At 33.3% G+C, this 16339-nt stretch overlaps 1 protein-coding gene and 1 long non-coding RNA gene across 2 annotated transcripts in view; one reads left to right on the top strand and one right to left on the bottom strand.

Annotated features, from left to right (window-relative positions):
• LOC149491334 (uncharacterized) overlaps positions 1 to 16339 on the top strand; it is a 423150-nt gene that overhangs the window by 227418 nt on the left and 179393 nt on the right. The gene's annotated exons all lie outside the window — the stretch shown is intronic.
• On the bottom strand, positions 558 to 16070 carry Atg9 (autophagy-related protein 9). Its single transcript, XM_089715268.1, has 15 exons — positions 15607 to 16070; positions 15038 to 15308; positions 14615 to 14735; positions 14240 to 14364; positions 12973 to 13100; positions 12511 to 12695; positions 11995 to 12173; positions 11455 to 11586; positions 10686 to 10857; positions 9550 to 9696; positions 8899 to 8962; positions 7962 to 8128; positions 7472 to 7582; positions 4847 to 4999; positions 558 to 3925 (listed from the first exon to the last, which is right to left on the bottom strand). Exons 1-15 carry the CDS (start codon positions 15779 to 15781, stop codon positions 3833 to 3835), a joined length of 2223 nt encoding a protein of 740 aa, XP_089571394.1. The 5' UTR covers positions 15782 to 16070; the 3' UTR covers positions 558 to 3832.

Below are 16339 nucleotides of genomic sequence, written 5' to 3' on the forward strand. Positions count from 1 at the left end.
TAGATCATAATTATAGATGAATCGATTCTATTATGAACATGACGTTCATAAATTTTGAAACAAAGAAGACGATTAAAACGTCGATGAGGTAGCTCTATTTTATAAAACTTGTTATTACTACTCTCACTACTTGTTATATATTTCAGATCAAACTGTAAATTTCAAATATATTAATAAACTTTATAAAAATACTACGAATTTGCAAATGTCACCATGTGTTAAAAATTTAAAAATATTGAGAAAATATAATCCTAATTATCCTATGAAGGCTAGAGCAGGTTTTCGTTTTGTCACTAATGAATACGATTCCAATTAATTTGATTATGGCTGATATAAATTTTTTCGTGCAGGACCGGTTTACTATTTTGTATAAAATGTATACCGCATGCTTATACGTATAATCAGATATGAAAGAGTTATTAGTATTAAAATTCAACGCGATCACTTTTTGGATATATGTACATGGACTAAGATTGTGTATTTTTAGTTTTACTATTGCTGAGGTTTTTGGGTAATAAACCCAATAATATTGCTGATTATTGCTGATTATTTATTATATTGTAAGTGGTATATAGTGCTGAAATATAAGTAGTAGCAATATTTGAGGCCTATATTTAGGTGCGAGCTAAAATTAATTGCATATTTTTTATTATATTTCCCTAAAACCGGTCACACATGATATTATTGCAATACTTAAATTTGTAAATGTCAAAATGATTAATTATGACAAAATATTAGCAGATCGCTCGCCTCAATAATCGAGATTATAACGAGCTAATATATTTTCATGAATTATAAATTATTACTTCCGAAAATATTTAAGGTCAACCTACACACTGTACCTACCGCTCCACGCCTTTTACCGTTCTTTGTAAATAATTTTTATGTTACGTAATATTATTGCAAGCTATTGTTATTATTATGAGGCTTAAAACAGTTGTAAAGCGGCCATTCATGAACGACTTTATTTTTGACATGTAAATGTGCACATGGTATTATATAAAAGTACCATATCCAATATTGTTTATATGACATATATGACCCGCATATATTTTGTAGAAAGTTTTTCTTTCGATGTATTAAAGAAAGCAACATGTGACTTCACCGCTATATCACTTATGATGACTGTAGAAGCCATGATTGCTTGAGCATTTGAAAAATTGTATTACTAACCGTATATTTATTTATGACCAGTTATTATTTTTCTTCATTTTAATTATTTTAACAATCTGATAATATCAATGCATTTTTTTATTAAACTTCAGATTTTTCGTGTTAATTTTGCAATTTTGTTTAATTTGAAGATATGAAGGCGTTGCGTTACATTGGTATTTGGTACACGGTAGCTTTTATTTGTACCCAACGTCACTCGTGTATAATGTGTATAAAACAATTATTAATTAATAGTCTTACTTAGAGCTTATTGCTTCCGCGAATATTAAATTTCAGAAAGAGCAATTTAATAAGAGATTAAAATCGGTATAATGTAAATTAGTAGACCGATGAATAGAATTTCAAATTTGCGGCAAAAATTTCCGTTTCGATGCAATTTTACAACTTAGCAATCACTAGACGATTTACACACTTACATTAAAAACAAACCGTTAAAAAGGCTGATGAACGGCTAAAAATATTTTTTAAAGTATCTTAGATATTAGAAATTTAAAAATTCTTTACAAAATATTATCGTAAATATTTACAAAATCACTCACTATACGTTTTTATGATAAAAAAACTTATGTGCGTTAATACAAATGACTGCTTTAGACGTGATACTACTTAAATTTATACGGTAAACTAATGTAATTATTGTTTGACTAATTTTGTTTCTGATTATTAAGTAATGCAATATGCGATTCGATTTTGCATTACCTAATTGGTAATTCAGAAATTGAATCACTTTTATTAAGAACAAATCAGAAAAAATATTTGTCAGTTACATTCATTACATATTTAATTATAAACAACGAGCCCCTCGTGAGCTTTTCATTGACAACATTTTTATATTAGAAAGAGCAAGTATTTCTTATTCCATGTAAACACCATGAATGTACAGCTTTATAAAAATATGTGTCAATGAATGGCAAACCCTGGATATATTTAAGTGCGCACGTTAACTGTCTATTCACACCTAACCAACCTTACACCAAAACCTTTTTTTTTGTCTTTTATTTTAGTTTCAATTTCCAACTATACAACTTTATATGTAAAGTACCCGTCACGAGAAGCTATAAATTATGTAAACAAACATCTTTTACTAAGTAAACATTTTATACTGCGAGATAATAATAAATTGACCATATTCAATCGACATGAAATATAGACGGGTTATATGAAAGTAACAACCTATTTAATTTAGTCGGATCATATTTTAACGACGCAAAGCGCTATCGTTTGTGTTTCTTGGTACCGGAACGCGTCCGTCGCAGGGATTGTGAACTATCGGGACGCCATTTTGAAATAAACGCATCATTCGAGTTTCGAATGCGTACGAGTTTGTTTCATTGCTTTGCATATATCGCGGATCTGGTTGTTATTGTTAATTTTGTTATTGTTTCGTTATCACTTTTTTATTGTTGTTACTTTAATTGTTGCGTTAATTTTATTTGTTATTACGTATAATGGAGCCAGTAGCCAGTACATCTAAGGAAATAAATTCGCCACGAAAAAAACGTCAAAAGGTGCGTAATACAATTTATCTAAAATATATAATAAGTAAAAAGAAAGAGTTGTTTGTTCAAACGCGCTAATCTTTGGAAACTTAAGGTTAATATTAGAAGTAGGTTTTAAATTGTGAAGTAATTGGTTAGGTTAATTGGTATATTTGTTATATTTGTATATATATGTGTATTGGTATATTTGTTAATTGTAATATTTGTTACTTAATAATTTATTAAATCTTAAACAAATTCATTTTTTTTGTTGGTCCAAATGTTGTGAACTCCTGAACACTTGTTTACAAAATTTATAGCTTCTCATGACGGTTACTTTACTAATATTTGATATAATTTTAATAAACATCTGAAATAAGTGTATTTATCTTTTAAATAATATAAAATTATAAGAAAAAATAAGGATTACTGTTCACAAGAGTTAACCAACAATATAATAAAAGTTATATATCAATTTCCAATTTCATACCGCTATTGCAAATATATTTAGGCACTTTACATTTTTCCAAGTCATTTTCAAGACACTTGTGAACAGTAATCCTCTAAAATAATAAATCAATTAAACCTAATTGAACTTTTTTTTTCAATTACAATGAATGAACACATTGTTGATGGTATCTTTAGATCCTTAATTAAAAAAAATTAAAAATAATAAAAATTACAATAAAACTAAATTAAATCGGATTATTTTTGGAAATATGATTGCCACATTATAGATTACGGCACCTTTACTTTGGTTTTGGAAGCTGTCCACACATTACTGAGTGCATACTACGAAAATATTTTATCAGTTATTGCATTTCATTTCCGTAGTATACACAAGACATACACATTAAAGATAGTACTTATGTAATAGTTACATATTTATTGCAAACCAAATGTAACCATTACATATTTTTATTGCAATGAGCATACACTACTCAACATATTTCGTTGCACACCTTTGACAAACCGTCCCGAATAAGGCACAATAAAACAAATTGCTGCAAAAAGCCATCCCAAGTCTTTACCTTGTTCTATATTTTATGTGTTCTATCTCTTTCTCAGCAGGTGAACAGCTTTATCCACAATCCGTACATTCCTGACCGACACTAGACAGCGGCACGTTATACCCAGGGCTAGACCCAGACCGGTCTATCGAGGGGCGATAAACACCATCGTTATGGGCGCAGTAGAGGAGTTTGTTCGCCGCTCACGTAGCGCGACCGCCGCTCGCTGCAGTTGTTCGTGCAGCAGGACACGTTCCCGCCACCCTGCAATTAATTTATTTACATGGACTTTAAATTATATAATATATATTTTAATTAACATTGTTCTATATTTTGAACTAAGTTATTACTTTTATATCAGAAGATAATGGCTTCTATTAAAAAAAAAAAAAAAAATTTTACAAACTTACATTTTTGTGTGGTACCTACTTCAAATAAGTACTTTTTTATTATTATCCGCGCATCGATCGATGGCATGGAATACCATACAAAAATATGACTTAAATATGCTCCCTCTATCTGTACACTATTACAAGTGACGGCTTAGGGCTGAAATCTGATTGCTATTATTTAAAGCCTCTGTATCGTTCCGGTGGTTCAAAAGTTTTTCACATAGGCTTATAGTCTAATATACAAGTGTTTTCTTGATAACTAATGCTGGTTACACAAGTGCAGCGCGACCACCATAGATGATCATGGTGATCGTCCATGGAGTGGTAGCGGGAGGGAGTCTTTTTCATAATAATAAAATTTACAGAATTCTCGTTTTCGACAGGTGTAGCCGTGAGAACAGTAACATAATTCCAGGGTCGGCCATTTGCCTCGTGGAGTGTAATTTCTTTTTTATTATAAACATATTCGCATATACAGGGAGCTCACCTGCAACAGGTGCAGGTTGTACAGGTGCAGCGCGCTGACTAACATGTCTTGATGTTCCTCTTCCTTCATGCAAGGAGTCTTTTTTATCATCATCATTAGCCCATATACGTTCCCACTGCTGGGACACGGGCCTTCTATGAGGAAACATATCATAATCTACCACGCTGGCCAAGTGCGGATTGGCGGATGTAGAACTTTTTATTCTTCAACATGTCAGTTTTCCCACGATGTTTTCCTTCACCGTTCGAGCCGTGGTGATAGCTTTTCTATGTGTACACCCTATTATAACATATACAGGGAGCTCACCTGCGACAGGTGCAGGTCGTACAGGTGCAGCGCGCTGACAGACATGTCTCGCGCCTCGTCCGGCGGCTCGGCCCCCGGCTCGAGCCCCAGCGCCGACCCCGCGCCCGCCACCGACGCAGTGCCATCCTCCTCGTCGCTCGTCTCGTCCATATCCTGCAACATACGTATTTTTTTTTATTGGCGTGACAACGTCTTATAATTCGATAGAGCCGGCTGCACGCACGTAAAAACATGACTCATGCGGCGTTACCTCGCTCTGAGGCGTTCCATGTGAGGCTTGAAGTGCAAGCGAGAGCGCGGAACGAGCGATAAAGAAGCACAATCGGACGTTGTCATGTTCAACTATCGTCAGTAAACCGACTTTACAGACAACCAATTTTTTTTATTTATTTTATTTATTTATTAATTCAAGCATCAGGACTCATTTTGTTAGTAACAATTGATAACTTAAAAATTATGTTACTAAAAATAATACAATTTAATACAAATTATTATGACTACTAGGAATGCACTCCAATAATTACGAAATTACGATTAATCGCTCACGAGCGATAAAGCCGCTCTTTTTACATCTCTATTACGTGGGCCACACTGAAAGTTTTGCGTAACTCATAAATAAAACAATTTATTTGAGTAATATTATATTTACTACTTTTTAAAGTATTCTCCGTTACATTTAAAACACTTTTTCATCCGTTCAAACAATTTCTGGAGACATGAGGACCATTGGTCCGAGGGTATGTTTTCTGCGTGCTGTTTGAAAGCAACCACGGCCTCTTCTGGCCACGTAAATGTCGAACCACTCATTGAATCTTAGATTTTTGGGAAACCGAAGAAATCGCACGGTGCTAGGTCAGGACTGCGTGCGGCATGGGTCACGTGCTCTATGTTTTCAGAAGCCAAAAATGACTTTGTTTTGTTCACGGTGTGCGCCGAAGCACAGTCATGGTGCAACAAGATGCGACTTCTAGGTCGCTTTTCCCTCATTTTTTCTAAGACATTGGGCAAACAAATAGTGGTGTACGACTCAGCATTAACAGTATTTTGTTGCTCAAGTGGTATAGTGCAGACAGAACCCGTCTTATAGAAAAAAAAACGCAATCATTTGTTTGTCGACCCTTCTCGCCTGCCTTAATTTTGTTGGTTTGCTGTCACTTTCAAACACCCCCAAAGAATATTGGTGATTTCTTTCTGGAATATGACAATATATTCATGTTTCATATCCTGTTACGATATTATACACAGCATTAGAATGTCCGTGATTGTACTTTAATAGCATTTCTTTACACCAATCTACTCGATGTCGTTTTTGTTCTGGAGTGAGTTTGTGAGCAATCCACTGGCAACAAAGCTTCCTAACTTTGAAATGTTCATGTAAAATTTTCTGAATTTGGCTCATACCAATCCCCAAATGTCCTCGAATCTCCTAATAAGTGATATGGCAATTTTCTTAAATTAGTCGTCTGACGGTAGCCATATTTTCCTCCGTGATCGCAGTTGAGGGTTGACCTTCACGAATGTCATCATGGAGAGAAACATGGCCGCGATGAAATTCAGCATATCAATGCCTTACAGTCCTCAACTAAGGTGCTTCCCTCCCAAAAGTATTTTAAAGGCGAGCAGTGCAAGCTTTCGGAGAAAGCGAACTTTTAAAATCATAAAAAAATCACCGCCCTAAAATTGTTTCGTGCTAGTTCCATTTTTGCTACGGATAACGAACTTCAACTTGAGATAAAAAACAATTGACAAGCGCTTCCCGCCCAATTTTTTTTTCTACAACTAATGAGACTTCATATGTTAAAAAAATATAACATTCAAAATTCAAACATTTATGGGTGGCCCGCAACGCAAAACTTTTAGTGTGCACTAGGTATAAGCTATTTTAGAGCTAGCGCGCACGAGCAACTTTGTCTCCGCAACTATTTTGTCTCTCCCATCAATTTGTATGGGGAGTTGCGTCGCTACGTGCGCGCATTTTCATACTAGCCCATGGGTGGAGAGACAAAATAGTTGCGGAGACAAAGTTGCTCGTGCGCGCTAGCTCTAAACTATGTAACAAAATTTATTACTGTGTATGTACAATAAAGAGTATTTCATTCATTCATTCATTCATACGTAGTTATACAGGGTGTAATCGGTAAGTGTGCACAGGCGATTATTCCGTAAGTATTGCAGATATTAAAAAACTTTAAACTGATATTTTTTGATATCTGCAATACTTACGGAATAATCGCCTGTGCACACTTAACGATTACACCCTGTATACAGGATGTTTTAAAAAACTTCATAAACAATCTTACACAAAAACGAACTTAAAATTTTCCTGAAGTGTTTTCAATGTGTTAAAAAGATTGTTAATGCAAATTGAAGCTGATTAGCATTACTGTAAGATGTAACGTACAAAAGGCAATAAATTGTAACGACCTATGCTAGCTCATCAATAGAGAAAAAAATCAACCTCATTAAGAATAACTTGATTTTATGTTAATCTTAGTAAGGTTGAATTTTTTTTAAAAAGACCCTGGCAAAATCCTTACACTACCTTCATTCCATTTATGCAAATCTTTGCTATCAACATGTATTTCACCAAGCAGTATGCAAAATAAAAATAAACAAAACACAAACCGGTAATCTATACTGGGTCTTATGTTGCTGGTAGTAGGAGAGAACAGCTGGTAGAGGTGTGTTCACGCCAAATATACTCTGTTGTATGTATGATCCCAACATTGTCCTATTCTGTAATCAAAGTATACATATTTATTTTTCATCTATACCTAATAAAATAAAGAATAAATCATAGGGGAAAGTATCCAATTTAGTAAATTTCACATTATTATAAGTAATTGTGACAATAATTCATAGTGTCCAACAACAGATTACGATCAGGTCACGTGTCCTGACGCGAGTTTAAGATTTTATACCCATTACAGAAAAAGTGCTCAACGCCGCTAAACAAGTTTTCACTTCAAAAAGAACGTGTGTGCCGAGCACTCGTGTCAGATGTGAAACTTTAGCAAGATTCAAAGATACCAAAATACGTGATACAACCTTCAAATTTTACTCTTTACGCGCCTAAAGAAGTTTCCCCAAAAAAAATATAAAATATTATCCTTACCAATCCATTATTACTCGGTATAGCATGATGCATGCTCTGTCTCAGCGACCGTAGGAATTGTCTCTGCGCGGGTTCAGCGGGTTGCCATCCCGGGTGTCTGCATGAGAACGCGACCAATGACAGTTCCGTCTTGCCACCCTCGCCTTGGTTGTATTGAGTGTTGCCAGCTAGAGGGAACAAATAATAAATCCTTACTATAATATTATAAATGCGAAAGTAACTCTGTCTGTCTGTCTGTTACTCAATCACGCCTAAACTACTGAACCAATTTGCATGAAATTTGGTATGGAGATATTTTGATACCCAAGAAAGGACATAGGCTATATATACCTCTATTGCGAAATATTTACCACGGGCGAAGCCGGGGCGGACCACTAGTTTATAATATGTAAAAATTACATACGAAAATAAACTTGAGATACAGAGAAAAAATTTGTCAGTTAGTCTTTTGTTGTGGACAGAGGAAACTTTTTAACTGTTCAACCGAATTTACATGACACTTCCACACTATAGTGTAATTTCTTTTGGAAGAGAGACATTCAAAAGACTTTCACTGGATAATAAATATTTATTTGTAAGGTAACTTATATGACATTCTATGTTATTGATATGGACAAAGTTAGAGGCATCAGCTAGAACCAAAAAATTACATTGTCAGCATTATTCAATACTAGGTTTCCGCCCGCGGCTTCGCCCGCGTTTTCTAAGAAATCCCGCATAGTTCCCGTTCCCATGGAATTTCCGGGATAAAAAATATCCTATATGTTAATCCAAGTTACCCTCTATATGTGTGCTAAATTTCATTGTAATCGGTTTAGTAGTATGTGCGTGAAAGAGTAACAAACATGCACACACACATCCATCCTCACAAACTTTCGCATTTATAATATTAGTAGGATAGTAGGAAGTAGGATTGATTAATTTTAATAATACTCACCCTTCAGTTTGTCGTACTTCAATGGAGTCTGCCAATCTGGGTGACCATGACGTCTTATATCAAGCTGAAAATCAATAAAATCTTTAGAGATTGTAAAGGAAGATGCACATAAAGAAGCGATTTTTTTAATGTTATCGTTTTTGTATGCATAGGTAATATAGTTTTTGATAAATATCACAGATTAAGCTTTTAGGTGTTAAAACTAAAATAAATAATTTATATCACCATAGGAATTTTGTAGAACAAAATTAAAATAAAACTTAAAACTTAAGTTTTACACAATTAATAAACATCAATATCATATACTTCATGATGGCCAATTACTACATTATCTACTATAAAATGTTTCCATTATGTACCGACAAAATACATTTTACTTATATGACGACGCGGTTGGCGCAGTGGTAAAGTAACTGCCTACTGAGCCGACGGTCCCGGGTTCGATCCCCGGTCAGGGCAAATATTTGTGTGATGAACTCAATTATTTGTTCTTGGGTCTGGGTGTTATCTATATATATTGTATTTATTAAATATTATATTTATCGTCGCCTAGTACCCACAACACAAGCCTTAATTGAGCTTACTGTGGGACTAGGTCGATTTGTGTAATAATGTCCTATAATATAATATAATATAATATATATAATTTACCTGAGCGAAAGAGCACACATCGCCAATACCGAGCACGGTGACGGTGAAATTCCTATAGAAGTCCACAATATCAAGCGCTCGAGTGCGGAGTGAGAACAAGACCAGAGGACATAATAATGGACTCAGTAGCTCGAAGATTATGTATGCCTGAAGGGAATAAAATAGTTTAGTTTTTTTTGCTTTTTATAACACATGTCTACAATTTTTAATGGTTTAAATTTATTGGATACGAAAAACTTTTTTATTAAATTTACGCATTGTTTAACTAATTTTTTTGTGAATGAAAACCTATATACCCTGTATAGTTCTTTAGCCTGGTGAAACATCTCATTCCGATGGGATTTGATTTACCATGCGGACGGAGCCGCAAATAACTTTTTTTTTAATTAAATACCTAAACTGTCTTCAAATTGACAGAACCAAACGAAATTTTAATGTAACGACATGGGAGGCACGAACTTTTCAATACCCGCTCACCCAGTCATGTTCTGATGAAACGCAAATTAAAATATAGACGAATTCAGAGCAGAGCAGGGCAGCATTCATGAGCAATCATGATTTTTTGAAAAAATCGAATAAAGCACGATTTATTGAAAAAATCCTAATTAATCATTACTTTTTTGATTTTTTCATTTTATTATTTAAGTAACTGTATTTTTGTGCGAAACGGAACGCGCCGCGTGCCTCAAGAGACAGTACGGGGATTTCCCTTTAGTCTAACGTGCTATTGAATGTCAAACAAACTTTTTCCAGTGGTGAAGCAATTGTTTGGAGCGATAGCTTCTTCAGCTGCTGTAGAAAGAGTATTTTCTAGTTCTACATTTAGAATTGTTCACAGCAAATTAAGAAACCGACTGGGAGTCGAAAAGGCTGGAAAACTAGTTTTTTTATTCAAATATTATAATAGTGATATTGATCCCTCAGATTTAAACGACCCTAGTTTTTAATTAACATATCTTAATCTGTTTTATGTTGATTTCTGTGAAAGAAAGTAAAATTAAACCTTTTTGTTGAAATCATTGATTTTTATTGAAAAAATGGGTTGATTTAAATCAAAATGATTTAATCGTGCCAACCCTGATTCAGAGCCTCTTTTTTTTTGAGGTCCGATAACAAATATATACTAGATACGGTACCGCACGGAACTGGAACAGCTGCTGGAAGTGCGCGGCGACGTCCTTGGTGTGCGCGCGGCCTCGCCACGCGGCGGGCAAGTAGTGCACGTGCCCGAGCACTTGCACGAACAGTTCCTCGCCTCGCGCCGGGCCCGTGCAGCCACCGCCCAAGTCCTCGTCACCTATTAGCGCCCTGTTTTGGAAGATCTTTCTTTAGTTTTTGACGTGACAACGTCTTATAATTCGATATAGCCGGCTGTACGCACGAAAAAACATGACTCATGCGGCGTTACCTCGCTCTGAGGCGTTCGATGTAAGACTTGAAGTGCAAGCGAGAACGCGGAAAGAGCGACAAAGAAGCACAATCGGACGTTGTCACGTTCAACTATCGTCAGTACACCGACTTTTTCAGACAACCAATTTTTTTAATTTTTAAACAAGTTACAGGTAAAATAATTTTGCTATGGATATATAATATGTTTCTGTTTTTGGGCATATTTCAATTTTTTATACTTATGCTGTGGAAGTAGTCCACGTCACCTGTTACCTCTCTATTTCTCATAATATTAAGGATAATGTGCAAATTTCACAGACTATTCGTCGTAATATTATGCATAATGCGCAAATTTCACAGAGTATGTATGATTTTATTAATCCATATATTATATGTTTGAGCAAAAGTTGGGACATAAAGATACCTATATAAAAATTAACAATATTTCCTTTGCTCTCATTTCCACTTTACAAATGACGATAAAATAAAAACCTACTAAAAACATGAACAACAAACCTAGCTCCTGCGAGTATGCAGCCCAATATAGTGATAATACTGAGCACATGTTCTACCGTCAGGACATCTTCATCATACACCGAGAGCACCACCAACACACCCAGAACACTCGCCGATAAGAACACGATATTCCTAAAAACAATATGGACTTTTTAAAACTAATAGGATAGTTCTATTAATTTAAATAGCATAAAAAAAAGTTTAACAATCTATATTTTTAAAATGTTCACCCTAAAAAGGCACAATATTGTTTTTATATAAATTTTATTTCCTTGTCCATACACCAGATTATACAAGGCAAGTAATTTACATAAATAAGACATAGAAAAATAATCTGAAGATTAATCACAAACTTTGAATACCTACTTCATACAAAATTACATTCTCTCAACAATATTAAAAAATTAGTTCGAATTGCCTTCGCAAATTTGCTTACTCGAAATGACGCCTCAAAAATTATTTTCTGCTTTCGACTTACCTAGCTTTTAAAACTTACTCCTGACCTGTTTTGTTTTATACTGTAGTAAATAGTCTACTCACTTAGCAATAACCGTGGTTATGGGTGAACTAAAACTGGCCAGATATTTAGTAGCAGGTTTGTGAGCACGATTCAACCGGTCCCGTAGTTCGTGTTCTAATTCGTTGAAATGCCGCAACGTTATCCTTGCGTACAGAGACCATGTGCGGAGTCCTAGCGATCCTGGTGATCTTTTTATTAACTGAAATAATTGATCAATATTGATTTTACATGACACAATTTAATTTTCATTTATTGTGTGGGAATTAATATTAAGGATATTAATTACAAGCCGCATTGATATTGAGAGCATTTTAATTTTAATCTATATAATATGTAAAGTATACATGAAACAAAAAAAAGAGCGTGTGCCGTGCACACATGTCAGAAGTGAAACTTCTTTGGCAAGATTCAAAGATACCGAAATCGTCACCTTACTTCATAATGTGACGGTTTTTATTCACGCGACCTTGAAATTTAACTCTCAAACGCGCCTAAAGTGCCACTTCAATAATATTCATTTTTCTAAAACAACAAACCTCCGCATAATTAAAGAAGAAGTACAATATCTGCCAAGCCTGTATCAGCGGTGCGAGTACGAGATTAGCCAGCGCCAGTAACATTATCTGCCTTTCCAACTGTCGAGCGAGCATCATACGTTTGGTTGGATCCTTGTAGTTTGAGCGTAGCTGCCAGCAGTTCTCCCAAGGACTCCATGGACTAGCTGCAATATGGAAATAATAAGTATGAAGAACTTGGTAATGAGTACGAATTTAACTATTGTATCACGAGTTGAAGATAAGTCTTATTCTCACAAACTTTTCTGTGTTGTAAGTAGGATTACTTTAAAATATTATAGAAACAAAAAGGCTAAAAAATTCCAAATCCTATACTAACAAGTAACAACTTAATATTTACCAAGATTTTTCTTAAGATTACCTAAATCAGCATGGTATGGTTTATTCATGGAAAGCATAATAAGACAAAATGTATAAACTTACAAAATAAAAGAAACTCCAAATTCCACTTAAGACCTCTTGATAAATAATGGAAATCTCCAACACAAGGCACATGTATTTGCAGAGGTAATAAATTCTTGTTAACCATTGCCACCATATAATTATTAAATCTAAAAGAATTCATTAAAGTGATTACACATAGATAAACAAAAAAAATGAACACACACATTTGTAATTTTATTATGTTATCATAAAATAATTTCGCTTATTTGTCTTCCAGATAAATTATTGTAAAATATCCTTAAGAAATGAGCCGAAAAGATCTTTATAAATTATCCAAATTTAAAATATATGAGAGACTTTTGTCATACCAATCCAAAATGTATTTCTCAGTATACAATGCAATAAGACTATGTAATGTTGTGAAATCATAAATTTATTGATACTGAAGGTATAAACTTAAAGAGCAAAATTGTTTTTTTTTTATGTCAGAGCAAGCCAAGGAGCAGGTGGGCCACTTGATGTTAAGTGGTTACCACCGCCCATAAACACTTGTTAGAGGTGTTACAGGTGCTTTGCCGGCCTTTTATGGACAAATAAGCTCTTTTCTTGAAGGCCCCAATGTCATAGTTGTTTTAATTAGTGTTCCAAATAATGTATATTACAAATGAAGCTTGCATTACAATGAATCTATAATAAACGAAAAAGTAATTCTTTCCTCATTTTCACAAACTAGAAAGAAAAAAAATCAACACAAGCATGCAATATATACAACATAACCAAAAAACAGTTGCCATGCAAAAAGAAGAACAAAAAAAGATACATCAAAACAACATTTGCAGCAGCAGCAGATATATTAAATAAGAAATTTTAAGTCCAGTTAAAGACTACAATAACTTCTATTGAGTTTGTGGTTAAGGTAAAATTGAAATTATTATACATGCCAAGGCACAATATAGAATTCACTAATTGTATTTATATCTCAGAATAAATTACTTCTATCAATTAGCTAACAGCCATCACATTGGAACAAAGGAACTAGATAAATAGCAAAATAAAATACAATTTAAAAAATACACATAAAATTGCACAACTAGCCCAATATATGTAATTAAAAGAAAAGAAAATAAATGGTACAAGTTATTTTTAAACATGTACAATTTATGAAACAACAACATAAATTGTTTTATATACAATAGCAATAGATTGTTATTGCTATTGTAAATCTAAATCATCAACTTTAAAATTTCACCAAACATGCTTATACATCTAATCTATAATTTTTGATATGTATCAAACTTTTTTATACCTGAGTATTCTATGGTAAATGTCCAACTCATTTATTTCCTGTTTGTGAACACACATGTGGTGTTCAGACTGTGCTTCCCTCACTCTATCTTGAATTGTAGTCCAATTCACCCAGGCTAAGTCATTCTAAAACAAATTAATAATAAAATGATCTTTACATTCAACTTCGAATTACTGCCCATATACACTTATTGCTTCTATTCCTTATATGGAAAAAAATATGTTATATATGAATTATACATCTTTCCCATGAAATATAGAGTACAGCCTACTTCATGAACATAGGAATTTATCTCTTGTAAAAAAGGATTCTGATGTTACTATGAAAATGGGATATTTAATTCATGGATAGAGCAAAAAATTTTAGATATGTTACCTCATTTATCCTTAAAGCATTATTATAAAATAATTTTGTATCGTAAGCATAATATAAATGATACATTGATATAAAAAGCCTCATAAGCCAAATAATAGAACACAGTACTATGAGACACCACCTGCAACAAAATTCATATTTAAAAACTTTTAAACAGTAAAATTGATTAGCAGAATTTTTTTAAATGCATCGAACATTTTTTGTTATTTTTGTGGCATTAGCATACAGCTCTTTCAAATGAACATTGTAAGGAGTTCATATTCATATATCATGATATAAAGAGATCACTCTGAATAAATTTTGATGAATTGAAAGCCCTGGCCATTCAATCAGTTTAAGACTTATTTTTTGTACCAAATAATGATTTAGAGAGGATTGATCTAATCCTCACTTCATCGCAATTATATTTAAGTTACAACTTACCACTGCCATGATATACAGCTTACACACTCTGAAGTTGGCAGTATGACGTCACTTAAACTAAGTTTCTCACTCCTGTTTGCATTAGGATCATTCCTAAATAATTTTGGATAATCTACACAATATACCAAAAATGTGGAAAACCATACAATAAATATAAACTGTATCAAATAAAAGAAATCTGACATAATCATTGGATAGAAACCACCTCGTACATAATATCTGTACATCCTTGTAAAAAAGGAGTCTAAATTGTGTATGTGATTCCATCCTCCTGTAAGAAAGTAATTTTCATATATATAAAAAGAACATAATCATTGAAATACACATAATTAATAAATGTAATTTATATCATGGGACTTTGCTGGTATAAATAAGTTACACTGGTCAATTTAAATCTGTATTCTGTACTAATCTGTAACTAAGTATATACAATGTAAATGTAATACATGTAAGACATGACTTGTGCAAATGAAAAATAGATCAAAATATAAATGCATATTAATAAACATATAAAATAATAATGACCATGTGTGGTATTAACAAAGACAAAGATCTATTGTTCAACTTACCCTTAGTTTGTGGTACTTTGTGAATTATAACATTGGTGGAGTCATCATGTTCGGGATCTAGAGATATCACAGTAGGAGAAGCATTTGCATTTTCAGCTGATGCTGCTAATGGTGGAACTAATTCGTTGTTTAATGCACTATACGTAATATCACGTCTAAAGTGAGTCATTTTCATACGACCCTTTGAACTTAAAAATATTTCTACGTCTAATTTTTATACAAAGAGGCCACTTACTGTCTACACATTCTTGACTTTGGCCCAGAAAAATATAAAACTTTTAAAAACGCAGTTTCTTTATTAATACAACAAATTTTATTTCTGATAACTTTAAAATTATATATAGAACACATGTGTATAAGTCACATAAATTTAATTAATTAAATCTAACTCACGGTTACATAAAATTTAGGAAATATCATCAGAATGTTTAAGAAAAAATACTGAACAAACCAAATGACGAAAATAAACCAGAAGGGAATGAATGGGCATGAATGACAGTTCCTAAATTCAGTAAAACAAAGAAAATTCCATTTTACGCAAATGGTGCACTAACGTTTACCGATAGATGGTGATATAGGTAACTAGACCTCTTTGTTTTGTCAATTTCAGTTTCAATTATTGCGAAAATTAATTGCAAATTATCCTTAAAAAATGGACTTGTGCCCCAAATATTACAGAGTTAACTTTATTGTTTCCTGAAATATGTACGTATCGTACGTATATTTTCTATTA

Source organism: Colias philodice, chromosome 1 (assembly GCF_061535455.1).
Source record: "Colias philodice isolate Cphi_HAF_F1 chromosome 1, ilColPhil1 Martin Lab GWU primary, whole genome shotgun sequence".
NCBI lineage: Eukaryota > Metazoa > Arthropoda > Insecta > Lepidoptera > Pieridae > Colias > Colias philodice.

Excerpts from the sequence above, each read along its gene's own strand:
- Atg9 (XM_089715268.1), bottom strand. The coding sequence starts at position 15,781 with ATGAAAATGACTCACTTTAGACGTGATATTACGTATAGTGCATTAAAC. Across the intron at positions 13,101-14,239 it reads ATTTACCATAGAATACTCAG|ATTTAATAATTATATGGTGG; the intron begins GTATAAAAAAGT and ends GAATTCTTTTAG. Across the intron at positions 8,129-8,898 it reads GAAGTACGACAAACTGAAGG|CTGGCAACACTCAATACAAC; the intron begins GTGAGTATTATT and ends TGTTCCCTCTAG.